This window comes from Coccinella septempunctata, chromosome 9 (assembly GCF_907165205.1).
Source record: "Coccinella septempunctata chromosome 9, icCocSept1.1, whole genome shotgun sequence".
Taxonomy (NCBI): domain Eukaryota; kingdom Metazoa; phylum Arthropoda; class Insecta; order Coleoptera; family Coccinellidae; genus Coccinella; species Coccinella septempunctata.
This window is the reverse complement of record NC_058197.1, coordinates 9689367-9708897: the sequence shown is the minus strand read 5'-3', so window position 1 is coordinate 9708897 and position 19531 is coordinate 9689367. Positions and strand designations below refer to the sequence as shown.

General features: G+C 47.4%; 1 protein-coding gene across 1 annotated transcript; it reads left to right on the top strand.

Moving 5' to 3' along the window:
- Positions 1-385: 385 nt before the first annotated feature.
- Positions 386-16072, top strand: LOC123321103. The gene is made up of 4 exons (XM_044908606.1): positions 386-571; positions 626-787; positions 14885-15058; positions 15911-16072. The coding sequence occupies exons 1-4, from the start codon at positions 386-388 to the stop codon at positions 16070-16072; spliced, it is 684 nt and encodes a 227-aa protein (XP_044764541.1).
- Positions 16073-19531: the final 3459 nt, after the last annotated feature.

Below are 19531 nucleotides of genomic sequence, written 5' to 3'. Positions count from 1 at the left end.
TTATTTCAGTGATGGTATTTTCGATCTGAAGAATAAACAGTTCATGTTCGAAGTATGTAACGCTAGCGTGTTACTAAAGTGTTGTTACATATTTCGATTTCTTACTACTTACCCGGATGTCAATTCTTATGTTGCTATTTTCAAAATTTCAGCAGATTCTGTGAAAACAAAATTTCACCTCCTGTACCTCGTAGACTATCAAAATTTGCACAAGGCAAGTTTGGCTGAATCTTCAAATAATAACCTGTAGAGTTTTTGCAGTTTCTCAATTTCGATCTGTATTTCTCGATTTTCTTTCCAGCATAATCTATACAATCATTGAAGGAATTGAATTAAACGTACATTATTATGAATTATGAAAATTTTTTGGACCATTAAACATATAATGATCTCCGACACCGCAATGATGAATCTGGATCAGATAAAAATCTTCATCGCCGTTGATGATCAAGGAATTATTTATGTTAATTTGCACACTGGTCATTCACAATTTGAAATGTTTTCGAAGAACTTCGTGACTGCTCTCGCATTTTTGGGTTTGACACAGATACAATTGCACTTATGTGGATTTGTAAGTTTGCATGGAAAAAAAATATATATTTGAGTGTAATTTAAACGTTTTTAGGCAAAGAAATATAAGCTATCCGTCACAAACATTGCAGCTTGTTCCGATAACGAAGAAATGGAGAGTCCATTGAGGAATTTGAAGTACATGAAAGTGAATTCTACCCATGGTCTTTTGAGTTACGATGTTTCTTTCAAAAGGCCTCTGGATGAAAACGTTTGGGTAAGAAATTTTTTTCTGAGAAAAAAAGGAAGGTGGTTCCAAAATCAACAGTGAATATATGAGTGTCGAAGATTAAAATGAATAATTTTTCTTCGTAGAAAATTGCTTTGAATATTATGTGTCAGAAGTTTTTCGAAAAATGAACAAAAGGCGAACCGCGAGGGCCGAAGACCCGAGCTACGAGAATCGTGAGGGCTGTAGGCCCGAGCTACTAACAAATGACGTATCGTGAGGGCCGTAGGCCTGAGCTACTAACAAAAAGCGTATCGTGAGGGCCGTAGGCCTGAGCTACGGACAAAAGGCTTTTCGTGAGGGCCGTAGGCATGAGCCAGTAACAAGAGGAGGAGAATCGTGAGGGCCTGAGCTACGGACAGAAGGCGTATCGTTAGGGCCGTAGGCCCGAGCTACTAACAGAAGGCGTATCGTGAGGGCCGTAATCCTGAGCTACAGACAAAAGGCGAATAGTGAGGGCTGTAGGCCCAAGCTTTTAACAAAAGACGTATCTTGAGGGCCGTAGGCCTGAGCTACGGACAAAAGGCGTATCGTGAGGGCCGTAGGCCTGAGCTACTAACAAAAGGAGAATCGTGGGGGCTGTAGGCCCGAGCTACTAACAAAAGGCGTATCGTGAGGGCCGTAGGCCTGAGCTACTAACAAAAGGCGTATCGTGAGGGCCGTAGGCCTGAGCTACGGACAAAAGGCGTATCGTGAGGGCCGTAGGCATGACCTAGTAACAAAAGGAGGAGAATCGTGAGGAACATAGGCCTGAGCTACTAACAAAAGAAGAATCGTGAGGGCCGTGGGCCTGAGCTACTAACAGAACACAAATCGTGAAGGCCGTAGGCCTGAGCTACTAACGAAAGGAGAATCGTGAGGGCTGTAGGCCCAAGCTTTCAACAAAAGACGTATCGTGAGGGCCGTAGGACTGTGCTACGGACAAAAAAATCGCGATCGCCTTAGTCACGAGCTATCACGAAAAACCGAATTGTGAGGGCCGTAGGCCTGAGCTACTAACAAAAGAAGAATCGTGAGGGCTGTAGGCCCGAGCTACTAACGAAAGCGTGTCGTGAGGGCTGTAGGCTCGAGCTACTAACAAAAGGCGTATCGTGAGGGTTGTAGAACTGAGCTACTAACAAAAGGCGTATCGTGAGGGCCGTAGGCCTGAGCTAGAGACAAAAGGCGTGTCGTTAGGGCCGTAGGCCTGAGCTACTGACAAAAGGCGAATAGTGAGGGCTGTAGGCCCAAGCTTTTAAAAAAAGACGTATCTTGAGGGCCGTAGGCCTGAGCTACGGACAAAAGGCGTATCATTAGGGCCGTAGGACTGAGCTACTAACAAAAGACGTATCGTGAGGGCCGTAGGTCTTAGCTACTAAAAAAGGCCAATCGTGAGGGCCGTAGGCCTGAGCTACGGACAAAAGGCGTATCGTGAGGGCCGTAGGCCTGAGCTACTAACAAAAGGAGAATCGTGGGGGCTGTAGGCCCGAGCTACTAACAAAAGGCGTATCGTGAGGGCCGTAGGCCTGAGCTACGGACAAAAGGCGTATCGTGAGGGCCGTAGGCATGAGCTAGTAACAAAAGGAGAAGAATCGTGAGGAACATAGGCCTGTGCTACTAACCAAAGAAGAATCGTGAGGGCCGTAGGCCTGAGCTACTAACAGAACACGAATCGTGAGGGCCGTAGGCCTGCGCTACTAACGAAAGGAGAATCGTGAGGGCTGTAGGCCCAAGCTTTCAACAAAAGACGTATCGTGAGGGCCGTAGGACTGTGCTACGGACAAAAAAATCGCGATCGCCTTAGGCACGAGCTATCACGAAAAACCGAATTGTGGGGGCCGTAGGCCTGAGCTACTAACAAAAGAAGAATCGTGAGGGCTGTAGGCCCGAGCTACTAACGAAAGCGTGTCGTGAGGGCTGTAGGACCGAGCTACTAACAAAAGGCGTATCGTGAGGGCCGTAGGCCTGAGCTACTAACAGGCGAATCGTGAGGGCCCTTGGCACGAGCTACTAACAGGATATACAGAAGGCGTATCGTGAGGGCCGTCGGCCTTAGCTACGGACAAAAGGCGTGTCGTGAGGGCCGTAGGCCTGAGCTACTAACAAAAGGCGTATCGTGAGAGCCGTAGGCCTGAGCTACTAACAGAAGGGGATCGTGAGGGCTGTAGGCCCGAGCTATTAACAAAAGGGGAATCGTGAAGGCTGTAGGCCCAAGCTTTTACCAAAAGGCGTATCGTGATGGCCACAGGCCTGAGCTACTAACAAGAGGAGAATCAATCGTGAGGGCTATAGGTAGTCCGAGCTGTAGGCCCAAGCATTTAACAAAAGGCGTATCGTGAGGGCCGTAGTTCGGATTTAGAAGAGAGCACTCAACAGAGCAACAATTATTAGAGAGATTCCAAAATAAACAAGCTACAATCTTGAGGGCCGTAGGCCTGAGCAACTAACAAAAGGCGTATCGTGAGGGCCGTAGGCCTGAGCTACTAACAAGAGGAGAATCAATCGTGAGGGCTATAGGTAGTCCGAGCTGTAGGCAAAAGCATTTAACAAAAGGCGTATCGTGAGGGCCGTAGTTCGGATTTAGAAGAGAGCACTCAACAGAGCAACAATTATTAGAGAGATTCCAAAATAAACAAGCTACAATCTTGAGGGCCGTAGGCCTGAGCAACTAACAAAAGGCGTATCGTGAGGGCCGCAGGCCTGAGCAACAAACAAAAGGAGAATCGTGAGGGCTGTAGGCCCGAGCTACTAACAGAAGGCGTATCGTGAGGGCCGTAGGACCGAGCTACTAACAGAAGGCGTATCGTGGGGGCCGTAGGCCTGAGCTACGGACAAAAGGCGTGTCGTGAGGGCCATAGGCCTGAGCTACAAACAAAAGAAGAATCGTGAGTGCTGTAGGCCCGAGCTACTAACGAAAGCGTGTCGTGAGGGCTGTAGGCCCGAGCTACTAACAAAAGGCGTAAAGTGAGGGTTGTAGAACTGAGCTACTAACAAAAGGCGTATCGTGAGGGCCGTAGGCCTGAGCTACTAACAGGCGAATCGTGAGGGCCTTGGCCCGAGCTACTAACAGGATATACAGAAGGCGTATCGTGAGGGCCGTCGGCCTGAGCTACGGACAAAAGGCGTGTCGTGAGGGCAGTAGGCCTGAGCTACTAACAAAAGGCGTATCGTGAGAGCCGTAGTTCGGATTTAGAAGAGAGCACTCAACAGAGCAACAATTATTAGAGAGATTCCACAATAAACAAGCTACAATCTTGAGGGCCGTAGGCCTGAGCAACTAACAAAAGGCGTATCGTGAGGGTCGTAGGCCTGAGCTACTAACAAGAGGAGAATCAATCGTGAGGGCTATAGGTAGTCCGAGCTGTAGGCCCAAGCATTTAACAAAAAGCGTATCGTGAGGGCCGTAGTTCGGATTTAAAAGTGAGCACTCAACAGAGCAACAATTATTAGAGAGATTCCAAAATAAACAAGCTACAATCTTGAGGGCCGTAGGCCTGATCAACTAACAAAAGGCGTATCGTGAGGGCCGCAGGCCTGAGTAACAAACAAAAGGAGAATCGTGAGGGCTGTAGGCCCGAGCTACTAACAGAAGGCGTATCGTGAGGGCCGTAGGAATGAGCTACGGACAAAAGGCGTGTCGTGAGGGCCGTAGGCCTGAGCTACTAACAAAAGGCTAATCGTGAGTGCTGTAGGCCCAAGCTTTCAACAAAAGACGTATCGTGAGGGCCGTAGGCCTGAGCTACAGACAAAAGGCGTATCGTTAGGGCCGTAGGCCCGAGCTACTAACAGAAGGCGTATCGTGAGGGCCGTAGGCCTGAGCTACAGACAAAAGGCGTGTCGTGAGGGCCGTAGGCCTGAGCTACTAACAAAAGGCGAATAGTGAGGGCTGTAGGCCCAAGCTTTTAACAAAAGACGTATCGTGAGGGCCGTAGGCCTGAGCTACAGACAAAAGGCGTATCGTTAGGGTCGTAGTCCCGAGCTACTAAAAAAGGCGAATCGTGAGGGCCGTAGGCCTGAGCTACTAACAAAAGGAGAATCGTGAGTGCCGTAGGCCCGAGCTACTAACAGAAGGCGTATCGTGAGGGCCGTAGGCCTGAGCTACAGACAAAAGGCGTGTCGTGAGGGCCGTAGGCCTGAGCTACTAACAAAAGGCGAATAGTGAGGGCTGTAGGCCCAAGCTTTCAACAAAAGACGTATCGTGAGGGCCGTAGGCCTGAGCTACAGACAAAAGGCGTATCGTTAGGGCCGTAGGCCCGAGCTACTAACAGAAGGCGTATCGTGAGGGCCGTAGGCCTGAGCTACAGACAAAAGGCGTGTCGTGAGGGCCGTAGGCCTGAGCTACTAACAAAAGGCGAATAGTGAGGGCTGTAGGCCCAAGCTTTCAACAAAAGACGTATCGTGAGGGCCGTAGGCCTGAGCTACGGACAAAAGGCGTAACGTTAGGGCCGTAGGACTGAGCTACTAACAAAAGGCGTAACGTTAGGGCTGTAGGACTGAGCTACTAACAAAAGGGGAATCGTGAGCTTTTGATAAAAGGCGCATCGTGATGGCCGTAGGCCTGAGCTACTAACAAGAGGAGAATCAATCGTGAGGGCTATAGGTAGTCCGAGCTGTAGGCCCAAGCTTTTAACAAAAGGCGTATCGTGAGGGCCGTAGTTCGGATTCAGAAGAGAGCACTCAACAGAGCAACAATTATTAGAGAGATTCCAAATAAATAAGCTGCAATCTTGAGGGCCGTAGGCCTGAGCTACTAACAAAAGACGTATCGTGAGGGCCGTAGGCCTGAGCTACGGACAAATGGCGTATCGTTAGGGCCGTAGGCCTGAGCTACTAACAAAAGGAGAATCGTGAGGGCTGTAGGCCCGAGCTACTAACAGAAGGCGTATCGTGAGGGCCGTAGGCCTGAGCTACGGACAAAAGGCGTGTCGTGAGGGCTGTAGGCCCAAGCTTTTTACAAAAGACCTATCGTGAGGGCCGTAGGCCCAAGCTTTCAACAAAAGACGTATCGTTAGGGCCGTAGGCCTGAGCTACGGACAAAAGGCGTATCGTTAGGGCCGTAGGACTGAGCTACTGACAAAAGGCGTATCGTGAGGGCCGTAGGCCTGAGCTACTAAAAAAGGCGAATCAAGAGGGCCGTAGGCCTGAGCTACTAAAAAAGGCGTATCGTGAGGGCCGTAGGCCTGAGCTACTAACAAAAGGAGAATCGTGAGGGCTGTAGGCCCGAGCTACTAACAAAAGGCGTATCGTGAGGGCTGTAGGCCTGGGCTTCTGACAAAAGGCGTGTCGTGAGGGCCGTAGGCCCGAGATACTAACAGAAGGCGTATCGTGAGGGCCGTAGACCTGAGCCACTAAAAAAGGCGAATCGTGAGGGCCGTCGGTCTGAGCTACGGACAAAAGGCGTATCGTGAGGGCCGTAGGCCTGAGCTACTAACAAAAGGAGAATCGTGAGGGCTGTAGGCCCGAGTTACTAACAAATGGCGTATCGTGAGGGCCGTAGGCCTGAGCTACTAACAAAAGGCGTATCGTGAGGGCCGAAGGCCTGAGCTACTAATAAAGGCGAATCGTGAGGGCCGCAGGCCTGAGCAACAAACAAAAGGAGAATCGTGAGGGCTGTAGGCCCGAGCTACTAACAAAAGGCGTATCGTGAAGGCTGTAGGCCTGGGCTTTTGACCAAAGGCGCGTCGTGAGGGCCGTAGGCCCGAGATACTAACAGAAGGCGTATCGTGAGGGCCGTAGACCTGAGCCACTAAAAAAGGCGAATCGTGAGGGCCGTCGGCCTGAGCTACGGACAAAAGGCGTATCGTGAGGGCCGTAGGCCTGAGCTACTAACAAAAGGAGAATCGTGAGGGCTGTAGGCCCGAGTTACTAACAAATGGCGTATCGTGAGGGCCGTAGGCCTGAGCTACTAACAAAAGGCGAATCGTGAGGGCTGTAGGCCCGAGCTACTAACAAAAGGCGTATCGTGAGGGCCGTAGGCCTGAGCTACGGACAAAAGGCGTGTCGTGAGGGCTGTAGGCCTGGGCTTTTGACCAAAGGCGCGTCGTGAGGGCCGTAGGCCCGAGATACTAACAGAAGGCGTATCGTGAGGGCCGTAGACCTGAGCCACTAAAAAAGGCGAATCGTGAGGGCCGTCGGCCTGAGCTACGGACAAAAGGCGTATCGTGAGGGCCGTAGGCCTGAGCTACTAACAAAAGGAGAATCGTGAGGGCTGTAGGCCCGAGTTACTAACAAATGGCGTATCGTGAGGGCCGTAGGCCTGAGCTACGGACAAAAGGCGTGTCGTGAGGGCCATAGGCCTGAGCTACTAACAAAAGGCGAATCGTGAGGGCTGTAGGCCCAAGCTTTTAACAAAAGACCTATCGTGAGGGCCGTAGGCCCAAGCTTTTAACAAAAGACGTATCGTGAGGGCCGTAGGCCTGAGCTACGGACAAAAGGCGTATCGTGAGGGCCGTAGGCCTGAGCTACTAACAAAAGGAGAATCGTGAGGGCTGTAGGCCCGAGTTACTAACAAATGGCGTATCGTGAGGGCCGTAGGCCTGAGCTACGGACAAAAGGCATGTCGTGAGGGCCATAGGCCTGAGCTACTTACAAAAGGCGAATCGTGAGGGCTGTAGGCCCAAGCTTTTAACAAAAGACCTATCGTGAGGGCCGTAGGCCCAAGCTTTCAACAAAAGACGTATCGTGAGGGCCGTAGGCCTGAGCTACTAAAAGATGCGAATCGTGAGGGCCGTAGGCCTGAGCTACTAAAAAAGGCGTATCGTGAGGGCCGTAGGCCTGAGCTACTAACAAAAGGAGAATCGTGAGGGCTGTAGGCCCGAGCTACTAACGAAAGGCGTATCGTGTGGGCTGTAGGCCTGGGCTACTAACAAAAGGAGAATCGTGAGGGCTGTAGGCCCGAGCTACTAACAAAAGGCGAATCGTGAGGGCTGTAGGCCCGAGCTACTAACAGAAGGCGTATCGTGAGGGCCGTAGGCCTGAGCTACGGACAAAAGGCGTGTCGTGAGGGCCGTAGGCCTGAGCTACTAACAAAAGGCGAATCGTGAGGGCTGTAGGCCCAAGCTTTTAACAAAAGACCTATCGTGAGGGCCGTAGGCCCAAGCTTTTAACAAAAGACGTATCGTGAGGGCCGTAGGCCTGAGCTACGGACAAAAGGCGTATCGTTAGGGCCGTAGGTCTAAGCTACTGACAAAAGGCATGTCGTGAGGGCCATAGGCCTGAGCTACTAACAAAAGGCGAATCGTGAGGGCTGTAGGCCCAAGCTTTTAACAAAAGACCTATCGTGAGGGCCGTAGGCCCAAGCTTTCAACAAAAGACGTATCGTGAGGGCCGTAGGCCTGAGCTACGGACAAAAGGCGTATCGTTAGGGCCGTAGGATTGAGCTACTGACAAAAGGCGTATCGTGAGGGCCGTAGGCCTGAGCTACTAAAAGATGCGAATCGTGAGGGCCGTAGGCCTGAGCTACTAAAAAAGGCGTATCGTGAGGGCCGTAGGCTTGAGCTACTAACAAAAGGAGAATCGTGAGGGCTGTAGGCCCGAGCTACTAACAAAAGGCGAATCGTGAGGGCCGCAGGCCTGAGCAACAAACAAAAGGAGAATCGTGAGGGCTGTAGGCCCGAGCTACTAACAAAAGGCGTATCGTGAGGGCTGTAGGCCTGGGCTTTTGACCGAAGGCGTGTCGTGAGGGCCGTAGGCCTGAGCTACTAACAAAAGGCGAATCGTGAGGGCTGTAGGCCCGAGCTACTAACAGAAGGCGTATCGTGAGGGCCGTAGGCCTGAGCTACGGACAAAAGGCGTGTCGTGAGGGCCATAGGCCTGAGCTACTAACAAAAGGCGAATCGTGAGGGCTGTAGGCCCAAGCTTTTAACAAAAGACCTATCGTGAGGGCCCTAGGCCCAAGCTTTTAACAAAAGACGTATCGTGAGGGCCGTAGGCCTGAGCTACGGACAAAAGGCGTATCGTTAGGGCCGTAGGACTGAGCTACTGACAAAAGGCATGTCGTGAGGGCCATAGGCCTGAGCTACTAACAAAAGGCGAATCGTGAGGGCTGTAGGCCCAAACTTTTAACAAAAGACCTATCGTGAGGGCCGTAGGCCCAAGCTTTCAACAAAAGACGTATCGTGAGGGCCGTAGGCCTGAGCTACGGACAAAAGGCGTATCGTTAGGGCCGTAGGACTGAGCTACTGACAAAAGGCGTATCGTGAGGGCCTTAGGCCTGAGCTACTAAAAGATGCGAATCGTGAGGGCCGTAGGCCTGAGCTACTAAAAAAGGCGTATCGTGAGGGCCGTAGGCCTGGGCTACTAACAAAAGGAGAATCGTGAGGGCTGTAGGCCCGAGCTACTAACAAAAGGCGTATCGTGTGGGCTGTAGGCCTGGGCTACTGACAAAAGGAGAATCGTGAGGGCTGTAGGCCCGAGCTACTAACAAAAGGCGAATCGTGAGGGCTGTAGGCCCGAGCTACTAACAGAAGGCGTATCGTGAGGGCCGTAGGCCTGAGCTACGGACAAAAGGCGTGTCGTGAGGGCCATAGGCCTGAGCTACTAACAAAAGGCGAATCGTGAGGGCTGTAGGCCCAAGCTTTTAACAAAAGACCTATCGTGAGGGCCGTGGGCCCAAGCTTTTAACAAAAGACTTATCGTGAGGGCCGTAGGCCTGAGCTACGGACAAAAGGCGTATCGTTAGGGCCGTAGGACTGAGCTACTGACAAAAGGCATGTCGTGAGGGCCATAGGCCTGAGCTACTAACAAAAGGCGAATCGTGAGGGCTGTAGGCCCAAGCTTTTAACAAAAGACCTATCGTGAGGGCCGTAGGCCCAAGCTTTCAACAAAAGACGTATCGTGAGGGCCGTAGGCCTGAGCTACGGACAAAAGGCGTATCGTTAGGGCCGTAGGAATGAGCTACTGACAAAAGGCGTATCGTGAGGGCCGTAGGCCTGAGCTACTAAAAGATGCGAATCGTGAGGGCCGTAGGCCTGAGCTACTAAAAAAGGCGTATCGTGAGGGCCGTAGGCCTGAGCTACTAACAAAAGGAGAATCGTGAGGGCTGTAGGCCCGAGCTACTAACAAAAGGCGTATCGTGAGGGCCGTAGGCCTGAGCTACTAACAAAAGGAGAATCGTGAGGGCTGTAGGCCCGAGCTACTAACAAAAGGCGAATCGTGAGGGCTGTAGGCCCGAGCTACTAACAGAAGGCGTATCGTGAGGGCCGTAGGCCTGAGCTTTTAACAAAAGACGTATCGTGAGGGCCGTAGGCCTGAGCTACGGACAAAAGGCGTATCGTTAGGGCCGTAGGACTGAGCTACTGACAAAAGGCATGTCGTGAGGGCCATAGGCCTGAGCTACTAACAAAAGGCGAATCGTGAGGGCTGTAGGCCCAAGCTTTTAACAAAAGACCTATCGTGAGGGCCGTAGGCCCAAGCTTTCAACAAAAGACGTATCGTGAGGGCCGTAGGCCTGAGCTACGGACAAAAGGCGTATCGTTAGGGCCGTAGGACTGAGCTACTGACAAAAGGCGTGTCGTGAGGGCCATAGGCCTGAGCTACTAACAAAAGGCGAATCGTGAGGGCTGCAGGCCCAAGCTTTTAACAAAAGACCTATCGTGAGGGCCGTAGGCCCAAGCTTTTAACAAAAGACGTATCGTGAGGGCCGTAGGCCTGAGCTACGGACAAAAGGCGTATCGTTAGGGCCGTAGGACTGAGCTACTGACAAAAGGCATGTCGTGAGGGCCATAGGCCTGAGCTACTAACAAAAGGCGAATCGTGAGGGCTGTAGGCCCAAGCTTTTAACAAAAGACCTATCGTGAGGGCCGTAGGCCCAAGCTTTCAACAAAAGACGTATCGTGAGGGCCGTAGGCCTGAGCTAAGGACAAAAGGCGTATCGTTAGGGCCGTAGGACTGAGCTACTGACAAAAGGCGTATCGTGAGGGCCGTAGGCCTGAGCTACTAAAAGATGCGAATCGTGAGGGCCGTAGGCCTGAGCTACTAAAAAAGGCGTATCGTGAGGGCCGTAGGCCTGAGCTACTAACAAAAGGAGAATCGTGAGGGCTGTAGGCCCGAGCTACTAACAAAAGGTGTATCGTGTGGGCTGTAGGCCTGGGCTTCTGACAAAAGGCGTGTCGTGAAGGCCGTAGGCCTGAGCTACGGACAAAAGGCGTATCGTGAGGGCTGTAGGCCTGAGCTACTAACAAAAGGAGAATCGTGAGGGCTGTAGGCCCGAGTAACTAACAAATGGCATATCGTGAGGGCTGTAGGCCTGAGCTACTAACAAAAGGAGAATCGTGAGGGCTGTAGGCCCGAGTAACTAACAAATGGCGTATCGTGAGGGCCGCAGGCCTGAGCAACAAACAAAAGGAGAATCGTGAGGGCCGTAGGCCTGAGCTACGGACAAAAGGCGTATCGTGAGGGATGTAGGCCTGAGCTACTAACAAAAGGAGAATCGTGAGGGCTGTAGGCCCGAGTAACTAACAAATGGCGTATCGTGAGGGCCGCAGGCCTGAGCAACAAACAAAAGGAGAATCGTGAGGGCTGTAGGCCCGAGCTACTAACAAAAGGCGTATCGTGAGGGCTGTAGGCCTATGCTAAGGACAAAAGGCGTATCGTTAGGGCCGTAGGACTGAGCTACTGACAAAAGGCGTATCGTGAGGGCCGTAGGCCTGAGCTACTAAAAGATGCGAATCGTGAGGGCCGTAGGCCTGAGCTACTAAAAAAGGCGTATCGTGAGGGCCGTAGGCCTGAGCTACTAACAAAAGGAGAATCGTGAGGGCTGTAGGCCCGAGCTACTAACAAAAGGTGTATCGTGTGGGCTGTAGGCCTGGGCTTTTGACAAAAGGCGTGTCGTGAAGGCCGTAGGCCTGAGCTACGGACAAAAGGCGTATCGTGAGGGCTGTAGGCCTGAGCTACTAAAAAAGGCGAATCGTGAGGGCCGTAGGCCTGAGCTACGGACAAAAGGCGTATCGTGAGGGCTGTAGGCCTGAGCTACTAACAAAAGGAGAATCGTGAGGGCTGTAGGCCCGAGTAACTAACAAATGGCGTATCGTGAGGGCCGCAAGCCTGAGCAACAAACAAAAGGAGAATCGTGAGGGCTGTAGGCCCGAGCTACTAACAAAAGGCGTATCGTGAGGGCTGTAGGCCTGGGCTTCTGACCAAAGGCGTGTCGTGAGGGCCGTAGGCCTGAGCTACTAACAAAAGGCGAATCGTGAGGGCTGTAGGCCCGAGCTACTAACAGAAGGCGTATCGTAAGGGCCGTAGGCCTGAGCTACGGACAAAAGGCGTGTCGTGAGGGCTGTAGGCCCAAGCTTTTTACAAAAGACCTATCGTGAGGGCCGTAGGCCCAAGCTTTCAACAAAAGACGTATCGTTAGGGACGTAGGCCTGAGCTACGGACAAAAGGCGTATCGTTAGGGCCGTAGGACTGAGCTACTGACAAAAGGCGTATCGTGAGGGCCGTAGGCCTGAGCTACTAAAAAAGGCGAATCAAGAGGGCCGTAGGCCTGAGCTACGGACAAAAGGCGAATCGTGAGGGCTGTAGGCCCAAGCTTTTAACAAAAGACGTATCGTGAGGGCCGTAGGCCTGAGCTACGGACAAAAGGCGTATCGTTAGGGCCGTAGGACTGAGCTACTGACAAAAGGCGTATCGTGAGGGCCGTAGGCCTGAGCTACGGACAAAAGGCTTATCGTTAGGGCCGTAGGACTGAGCTACTGACAAAAGGCGTATCGTGAGGGCCGTAGGCCTGAGCTACTAAAAAAGGCGAATCGTGAGGGCCGTAGGCCTGAGCTACTAACAAAAGGAGAATCGTGAGGGCTGTAGGCCCGAGCTACTAACAAATGGCGTATCGTAAGGGCCGTAGGCCAGAGCTACTAACAAAAGGCCTTTCGTGAGGGCCGTAGGAATGAGCTAGTAACAAAAGGAGGAGAATCGTGAGGGCCGTAGGCCTGAGCTACTAACAAAAGGCGAAAAGTGAGGGCTGTAGGCCCAAGCTTTTAACAAAAGACGTATCGTGAGGGCCGCAGGCCTGAGCAACAAACAAAAGGAGGAGAATCGTGAGGACCGTAGGCATGAGCTACTAACAAAAGAAGAATCGTGAGGGCCGTAGGCCTGAACTACGGACAAAAGGCGTATCGTGAGGGCCGTAGGCCCGAGCTATCAACAAAAGGCGAATCGTGAGGGCCGTAGACCTGAGCTACTAACAAAAGGCGTATCGTGAGCGCCGTAGGCCTGAGCTGCTCACAAATGGAGAATCGTGAGGGCTGTAGGCCCGAGCTACTAACAATTCAGGCGTATCGTGAGGGACGTAGGCCCAAGCTCTTAAGAAGGGAATCGTGAGGGCTGTAGGCCCGAGCTTCTAACAAAAGGAGTATCGTGAAGGCCGTAGGCCTGAGCTACGGACAAAAGGCGTATCGTGAAGGTAGTAGGCCTGAGCTACTAACAAAAGGGGAATTTTGAGGGCTGTAGGCTCCAGCTGTTAACAAAAGGCGTATTGTGAGGACCGTAGGCCTGACCTACGGACAAAAGGCGTATCTTGAGGGCCGTAGGCCTGAGCTACGGACAAACAGAGAATCGTGAGGGCCGTAGGCATGAGCTACTAACAAAGGCGTATCGTGAGGGCCGTAGGCCTGAACTACGGACAAAAGGCGTATCGTGAGGGCCGTAGGCCAGAGCTACCAACAAAAGGCGAATCGTGAGGGCCGTAGAACTGAGCTACTAACAAAAGGCGTATCGTGAGGGCCGTAGGCCTGAGCCGCTAACAAATGGAGAATCGTGAGGGCTGTAGGCCCGAGCTACTAACAATTCAGGCGTATCGTGAGCTACGGACAAAAGGTGTATCGTGAGGGCCGTAGGCCTGAGCTACTAACAAAAGGCGAATCACGAGGGCTATAGGCCCAAGCTTTCAACAAAAGATCGTGAGGCCGTAGGCCTGAGCTACTAACAAAAGGCGTATCGTGAGGGCCGTAGACCTGAGCTACGGACAAAAGGCTCATCGTGAGGGCCGTAGGCCTGAGCTAGTAACAAAAGGAGGAGAATCGTGAGGGCCGTAGGCCTGAGCTACTAACAAAAGACGAATCGTGAGGGACGTTGGCCTGAGCTACTAACAGAAGGATAATCGTGAGGGCTGTAGGCCCGAGCTACAGACAAAAGGAGTATCGTGAGGGCCGTAGGCCTGAGCTAATAACAAAAGGCGAATATTGAGGCCGTAGGCCTGAGCTACTAAAAAAGGCGAATCGTGAGGGCCGCAGGCCTGAGCAACAAAAAAAAGGAGAATCGTAAGGGCCGTAGGCCTGAGAGAGTAGCAAAAGGAGGAGAATCGTGAGGGCCGTAGACCTGAGCTACTAACAAAAGACGAATCGTGAGGGCCATAGGCCTGAGCTACCAACAGAAGACGAATCGTGAGGGACGTTGGCCTGAGCTACTAACAGAAGGAGAATCGTGAGGGCTCTAGGCCCGAGCTACAGACAAAAGGCGTATCGTGAGGGCCGTAGGCCTGAGCTAATAACAAAAGGCGAATATTGAGGGCCGTAGGCCTGAGCAACTAACAAAAGGCGAATCGTGAGGGCTGTAGGCCCGAGCTTCTGACAAAAGGCGTATCGTGAGGGCCGTAGGCCTGAGCTACTAAAAAAGGCGAATCGTGAGGGCCGTTGGCCTGTGCTGCTAACAAATGAGAATCGTGAGAGCCGTAGGCCTGAGTTACTAACAAAATGCGAAATGTGAGAGCTGTAAGCACGAGCTAAGTATAAAAAGCAAATCGCGAGTGGCGTAGGCCAGAGCTGCGGTCAGAAGGCGACTCGTGAGGGCCATAGGCTCGACTAACGGACAAAAGGCGAATCGTGAGGGCCGTAGGCCTGAGCTACTAACGAAAGAAGAATCGTGATGCTATATTTCCGATCACACCATAGAAGGCCGTATACCGTTCGTATAAATATATTTATAAGAACATTGGGTTTCAGATTTCTATTTCTCATCAATCGATTTCATTTTTATTAGTGAAGATTGATTATTTTCAGTTTAACTGACAGCCAATCAATTTTTTCAATGTTCCTATTGTATTTATTATAGTTAAAAGGCTGACTTTCGTTGCGACCTCCTATACTTACTATATAACCGTTTCACTCATTTCAGGGACACATGAAATTAGAAAAATGGACGGAACAGGGATGGACTCAACTGCCCCTCTTACCTCCCCAAAAAGATGTTTGTCGCTCTTCTCTAAATTCACCCCTTATGCGAGACATGTGGATAAGTTGGGCCAAATTGACGAATGTTGCAGAACCCGAGAAATGTCCTATACCTCCTGTATGTATTCACGGTTTTTTCAGAATGAATTTATCAGTTCATGATTTGTGAACGGGCAGCTTTTGAACATGAAAAAGAGCATTCATTTCCAGTAATTCACTTTCAAAGTAATTTCGAGTTTTCGTCATTGTTCGAACTTTCGATATTGCTGAATAAAATTCAGTATTTTGCTTCCTAGAATTGATGTGGTCGATACTTTTTTGATGAAAATCCATAATTGAACTTATAACAGATCATACTATTTTCACAAAATGAGTTTTAAAACCACGACACGTAAATAAATTAAGAATGATAAAGATCAAACGAATTATTAGGGAGATAAATGTGCAGTTTTTAAACTTAGTCGTAGTGATTGTTCATCTTTTTACCTATGTATATAGGCCAAAGAGGTAGAAAATTCCAGAAAAGAATATTAGAACACAGAAATTGTCTCGTCAAAGGCACTGGAGACTCTACGTTTGCTGAGCATCTGCTGAATGCAAAGCACAATTTCAACGAAGACTTCGAAATGATACATATAGAAACTGAATTTTTTTGAAATTTTGGAAATCGTCCAATGTGATAAGTTATCGCCGGATTTAGGTACTCAGCGACCAGATTGACCTCGATAACTACCAATACTGAATTTATTTTTAATATTTGTATTCAACTAGTTAGTAGTATTTTCGTCAGTTTAGTCGCTAACATAAAATAAAATTTGAATGTTAAAAAAAGGAAAAAATAAAAACTTCGTTGGAATCTGAGGGTACATGAACTCATTTTGTGGAAATTGGATAATTTGTTTTAATTTCCTAGAAATGATGATTTTTCGTTATGTTCGAAAATAAAAAAAAATTATTATTATTTTTTTAGGGAAACTATCCGATGAAGGAAGGGCTTATTGATATGAGTTTACTTCGTAAGATACCGTTTTGGGCAGGAAAGTTCAGAGTGTTCATTACGGAGTTTTTTCAAAAGAGTGATAATAAGCTATACTGCCTAGAGGTCAATTTTGAAGCGCAAGATGTTGTTTAAATAAGACACCACATCTTATGAAATTATATATTCCGAATGTCATATATTCATTTCCGTATTAAATCTTGAACACTTCCAATTATTCACTTCTTTCTTCAACGGCTGACCTGACGTTTTTGCGTTTGTTCCTCAAAGATTTGAGTCAATCAATCATGTCACAAGTTATATATTGTAGAAAGCATGAGATTTGTTCAACAGATACAATAAAACCAAAAGTACCCCACCGTGCCAGGCTGTTCGCCTTAAACTTAAAAAATACTGAACAGATTTTCATGCGGTTTTCACCAACAGAGAACAGACAGAATAATGATTCATGGAGAAAGGTTTGTATAAAATTAGTAAATTTTGTGTGTATATCGGTTGAAATATTACTATAAAATTGCAGAAAATGTCGATTCAGCCCTTTCGTTTATGGCTTTATTCATGGCTGACGTCGAGCAAATAATAGGCCTGTTCGTAGTGTGGTTCACAACGGTTGTGAACTGTACAAAGCAAGCGCAAATAGATTTTCGCTACCCTAAAATGGAATTGCGCTTGCTCTGTACAGTTCCGTTACACCGTTGCAAATCACTCTACGAACCAAACCTTATATCACAGAACACACTTACTTTATGCCTCATATGAAATCGAAAAATGAGAACTTTGTAGAGCTCAAATAAAAGTTCTATGAAAAGTACCTTATGTCATATATCTAAATTTCGAGGATGACCAGGATTTAATATTATAAATCTGATATAAAATAATGTTTCATAAAGAGGTCTTTTGACGGTCATGAAATTAAATAATGAGTAGGTATCCATGCGAATGCAATATGTGACCATTATTTTAGGCGGTTATTTCTGCTGAAAAATGCCCTTCACACAGCATATTTTCAGAATATGTCAGAATATTTTGCGAGATAAGGCAGAATGAAGCAAATTTAGTCAAGAAATTGGTATTGGACCTTCGACAATAAAATGTATGTAAGGGGGGAAGGACATGACCGGAATTATCATAGTGCATGGAATCTGCGTCTGCGTGCATCGGCATCGAATGAAAAGATGCCTAATCAGTGCAGTTTCAAGGGGGTAATATTTTATGGTGTTTTTTGTAATTGTGAATTAAAAAAGCTTTTGAAATTTGTTTTTTCGAAGTTCCCCCTATGCCAATTGAATGGAAATTCCAGCCAATTGGCCTAGAAACGCCAATATGCTTAATCAAAGATTATAGGTTACAACAAATTTCCAAATAAAAATGGACAATTTCTTTATTATAGTACATATCTGGATATATTACAGAAAACTAAACAATAAAAATATAACTAACATTTCATATACATACTGAAGAAAGATTAATCTTTCATGATAAATAATATAAATTAAAATTGAAACTGAGAGTATTGTTAATTTCAGACATATTTCATATCACATTTTTCATTGAACATTGAATGATTACTGTTTCATGTGCAATTAGATTTTCCCTTTTCAGTTGAATTATCACATGTTACATTTTGTAATAAAACGTAGCCATTTTTAGGACGACGTTTACTACAGTACATCCTACACATCACAGTAACAGCAATAGCTACTGTTATCATAAGTAAAAGGACTCCAAACCTACAAAACACGTATATTCAACAAAAATTTCCTTTGAAAAATGTGGATGATATCGTACCATATATACCATAAATCAGTGAGAGGTTTTGGATTATCGCAACATACATTTTCGCCACAGCAAACTTGGTTTAATTCGCAAATATCGAATTCACAAAAATAGTCAGCCATGGCTCAAAATTACGATAATATCGAGGAAATAGATATAATATAATATTATATATATAAATTGGTATCAGACATCATAACCTTACTTTTTCGTAAACAACAAATTCTGACCTGCGACCATGGAAATGAATTGAAATCATAGATATGCTTTCTTATTCTTATAAGATGTGTACTTCTCTTTCCATTCAACGTAAAACGCGAAGATATAGGGCCTTACACGAAAATATTTGCGTTTACGAGCGTCGTAGTCGTAACTCAAACGTAAATTTCAAAATCTAGTGATATATTTAGGATATTTGAAGTTGAATAATTATTTTCTTTTATTTCCATATTTCGCAAAAAATTTCCTAATCTGAATATTCTGAATACCTATTTATTCTTATAACCATGAAATAATAAGTAAGAGTTCATGAAATTTTGATATTTGACAAGGAAAAGTTACGTTCAAATTTGCATTGTGAATTACGACAACATTGGGTTTACGACAACTTTACGGCTCACGTTCATTATTATGAATGGACAATGAAATATCGGAATTTTAAAATGATTCCTCTGTGTATCATAGACTAATTGTTAATTTACAAATTGACCTCAAAGTCAGGGAAATTAATTGGCTCATCGGAAGAAAATCCAAGTTACCACTGACAAACAAAATATTGTTGTATAAAACTATCATCACCCCAATATGGACATACGGGATAGAAATCTGGGGATGCGCAAGCAAATCCAGCATAGCTCTGATCCAAAGAACGCAATCGAAAATACTTCGCATGATGGCCAACGCCCCATGGTATGTGTCCAACCAGACTTTACATGAAGAACTAAATATACCATACGTTGAAGAAGTCATCAAGCATAGAAGCAAACATCACCACGCAAGAATGGAAAACCACTCAAATATTTTACTCCAACCCTTACTGGCAAACACCTTATCAAGAAGATTGAAGAGACATTGGCCAGCTGATTTAATGGAATAATGAGATTCTCTCACTGGAGATAATCTCCCCGCTCTATTCAAGTCACTTGACTACTTGTTAATACATTAACTTATAGAATATTATTCTGATTGTTAATAATTATTGAGATTAATAAAAAAAAAAAATATACCTACTAATTGAATTTTGCTTTGCACCAACACCCTTTAGATTTTGTGTTTTGGCCAAATATAAAAAGTGCGATTGATATTGATGCATGGATAGAATATTGAATGCCATTTTTCACTCGTACTTACTCCAAGCATGAAATTGGAAATTTGTTGGGATCACGTATATCATGAAAAGAAAGAAATATTCCTCGAAAATTTTTGAAAAACTAGTGAGCTGCAGCCGGTTATAATATATCTTCTGTAGACACCCTTGAGCTTGAGCTCCACAGCATGAGCTCAATAGCGCTATCGAACTATAACGATAGCGAAACGAGAGACGGTATTCTGTAACGTAAGTAAATCGAATTTTGAATTAGGAATACATGACATCGGGAAGGTAACCGAAGTCAGGAGGTAACCAAAGTCAGGTTCTGACTTTGACTTTCAATACAAACATTCGTATTTCCAGTTGCCTACCCACTTAGTAACTGATCTGGCGCCACTCTGAATGTATCTCCTATCTTCTGTGTTCCTGATCGAAAATCCGATTTCTTAGCAACCCGTGGTCGGCTCGTGAGATTTCACGAACTTATTTATCTTCCTTTCCTTGGAACC

Bases quoted from the DNA above. Each gene is read 5' to 3' on its own strand.
- LOC123321103 (XM_044908606.1), top strand. From the start codon at position 386: ATGATCTCCGACACCGCAATGATGAATCTGGATCAGATAAAAATCTTC. The intron at 572-625 runs GTAAGTTTGCAT...AAACGTTTTTAG, and splicing joins AATTGCACTTATGTGGATTT to GCAAAGAAATATAAGCTATC. The intron at 788-14,884 runs GTAAGAAATTTT...CACTCATTTCAG, and splicing joins CTCTGGATGAAAACGTTTGG to GGACACATGAAATTAGAAAA.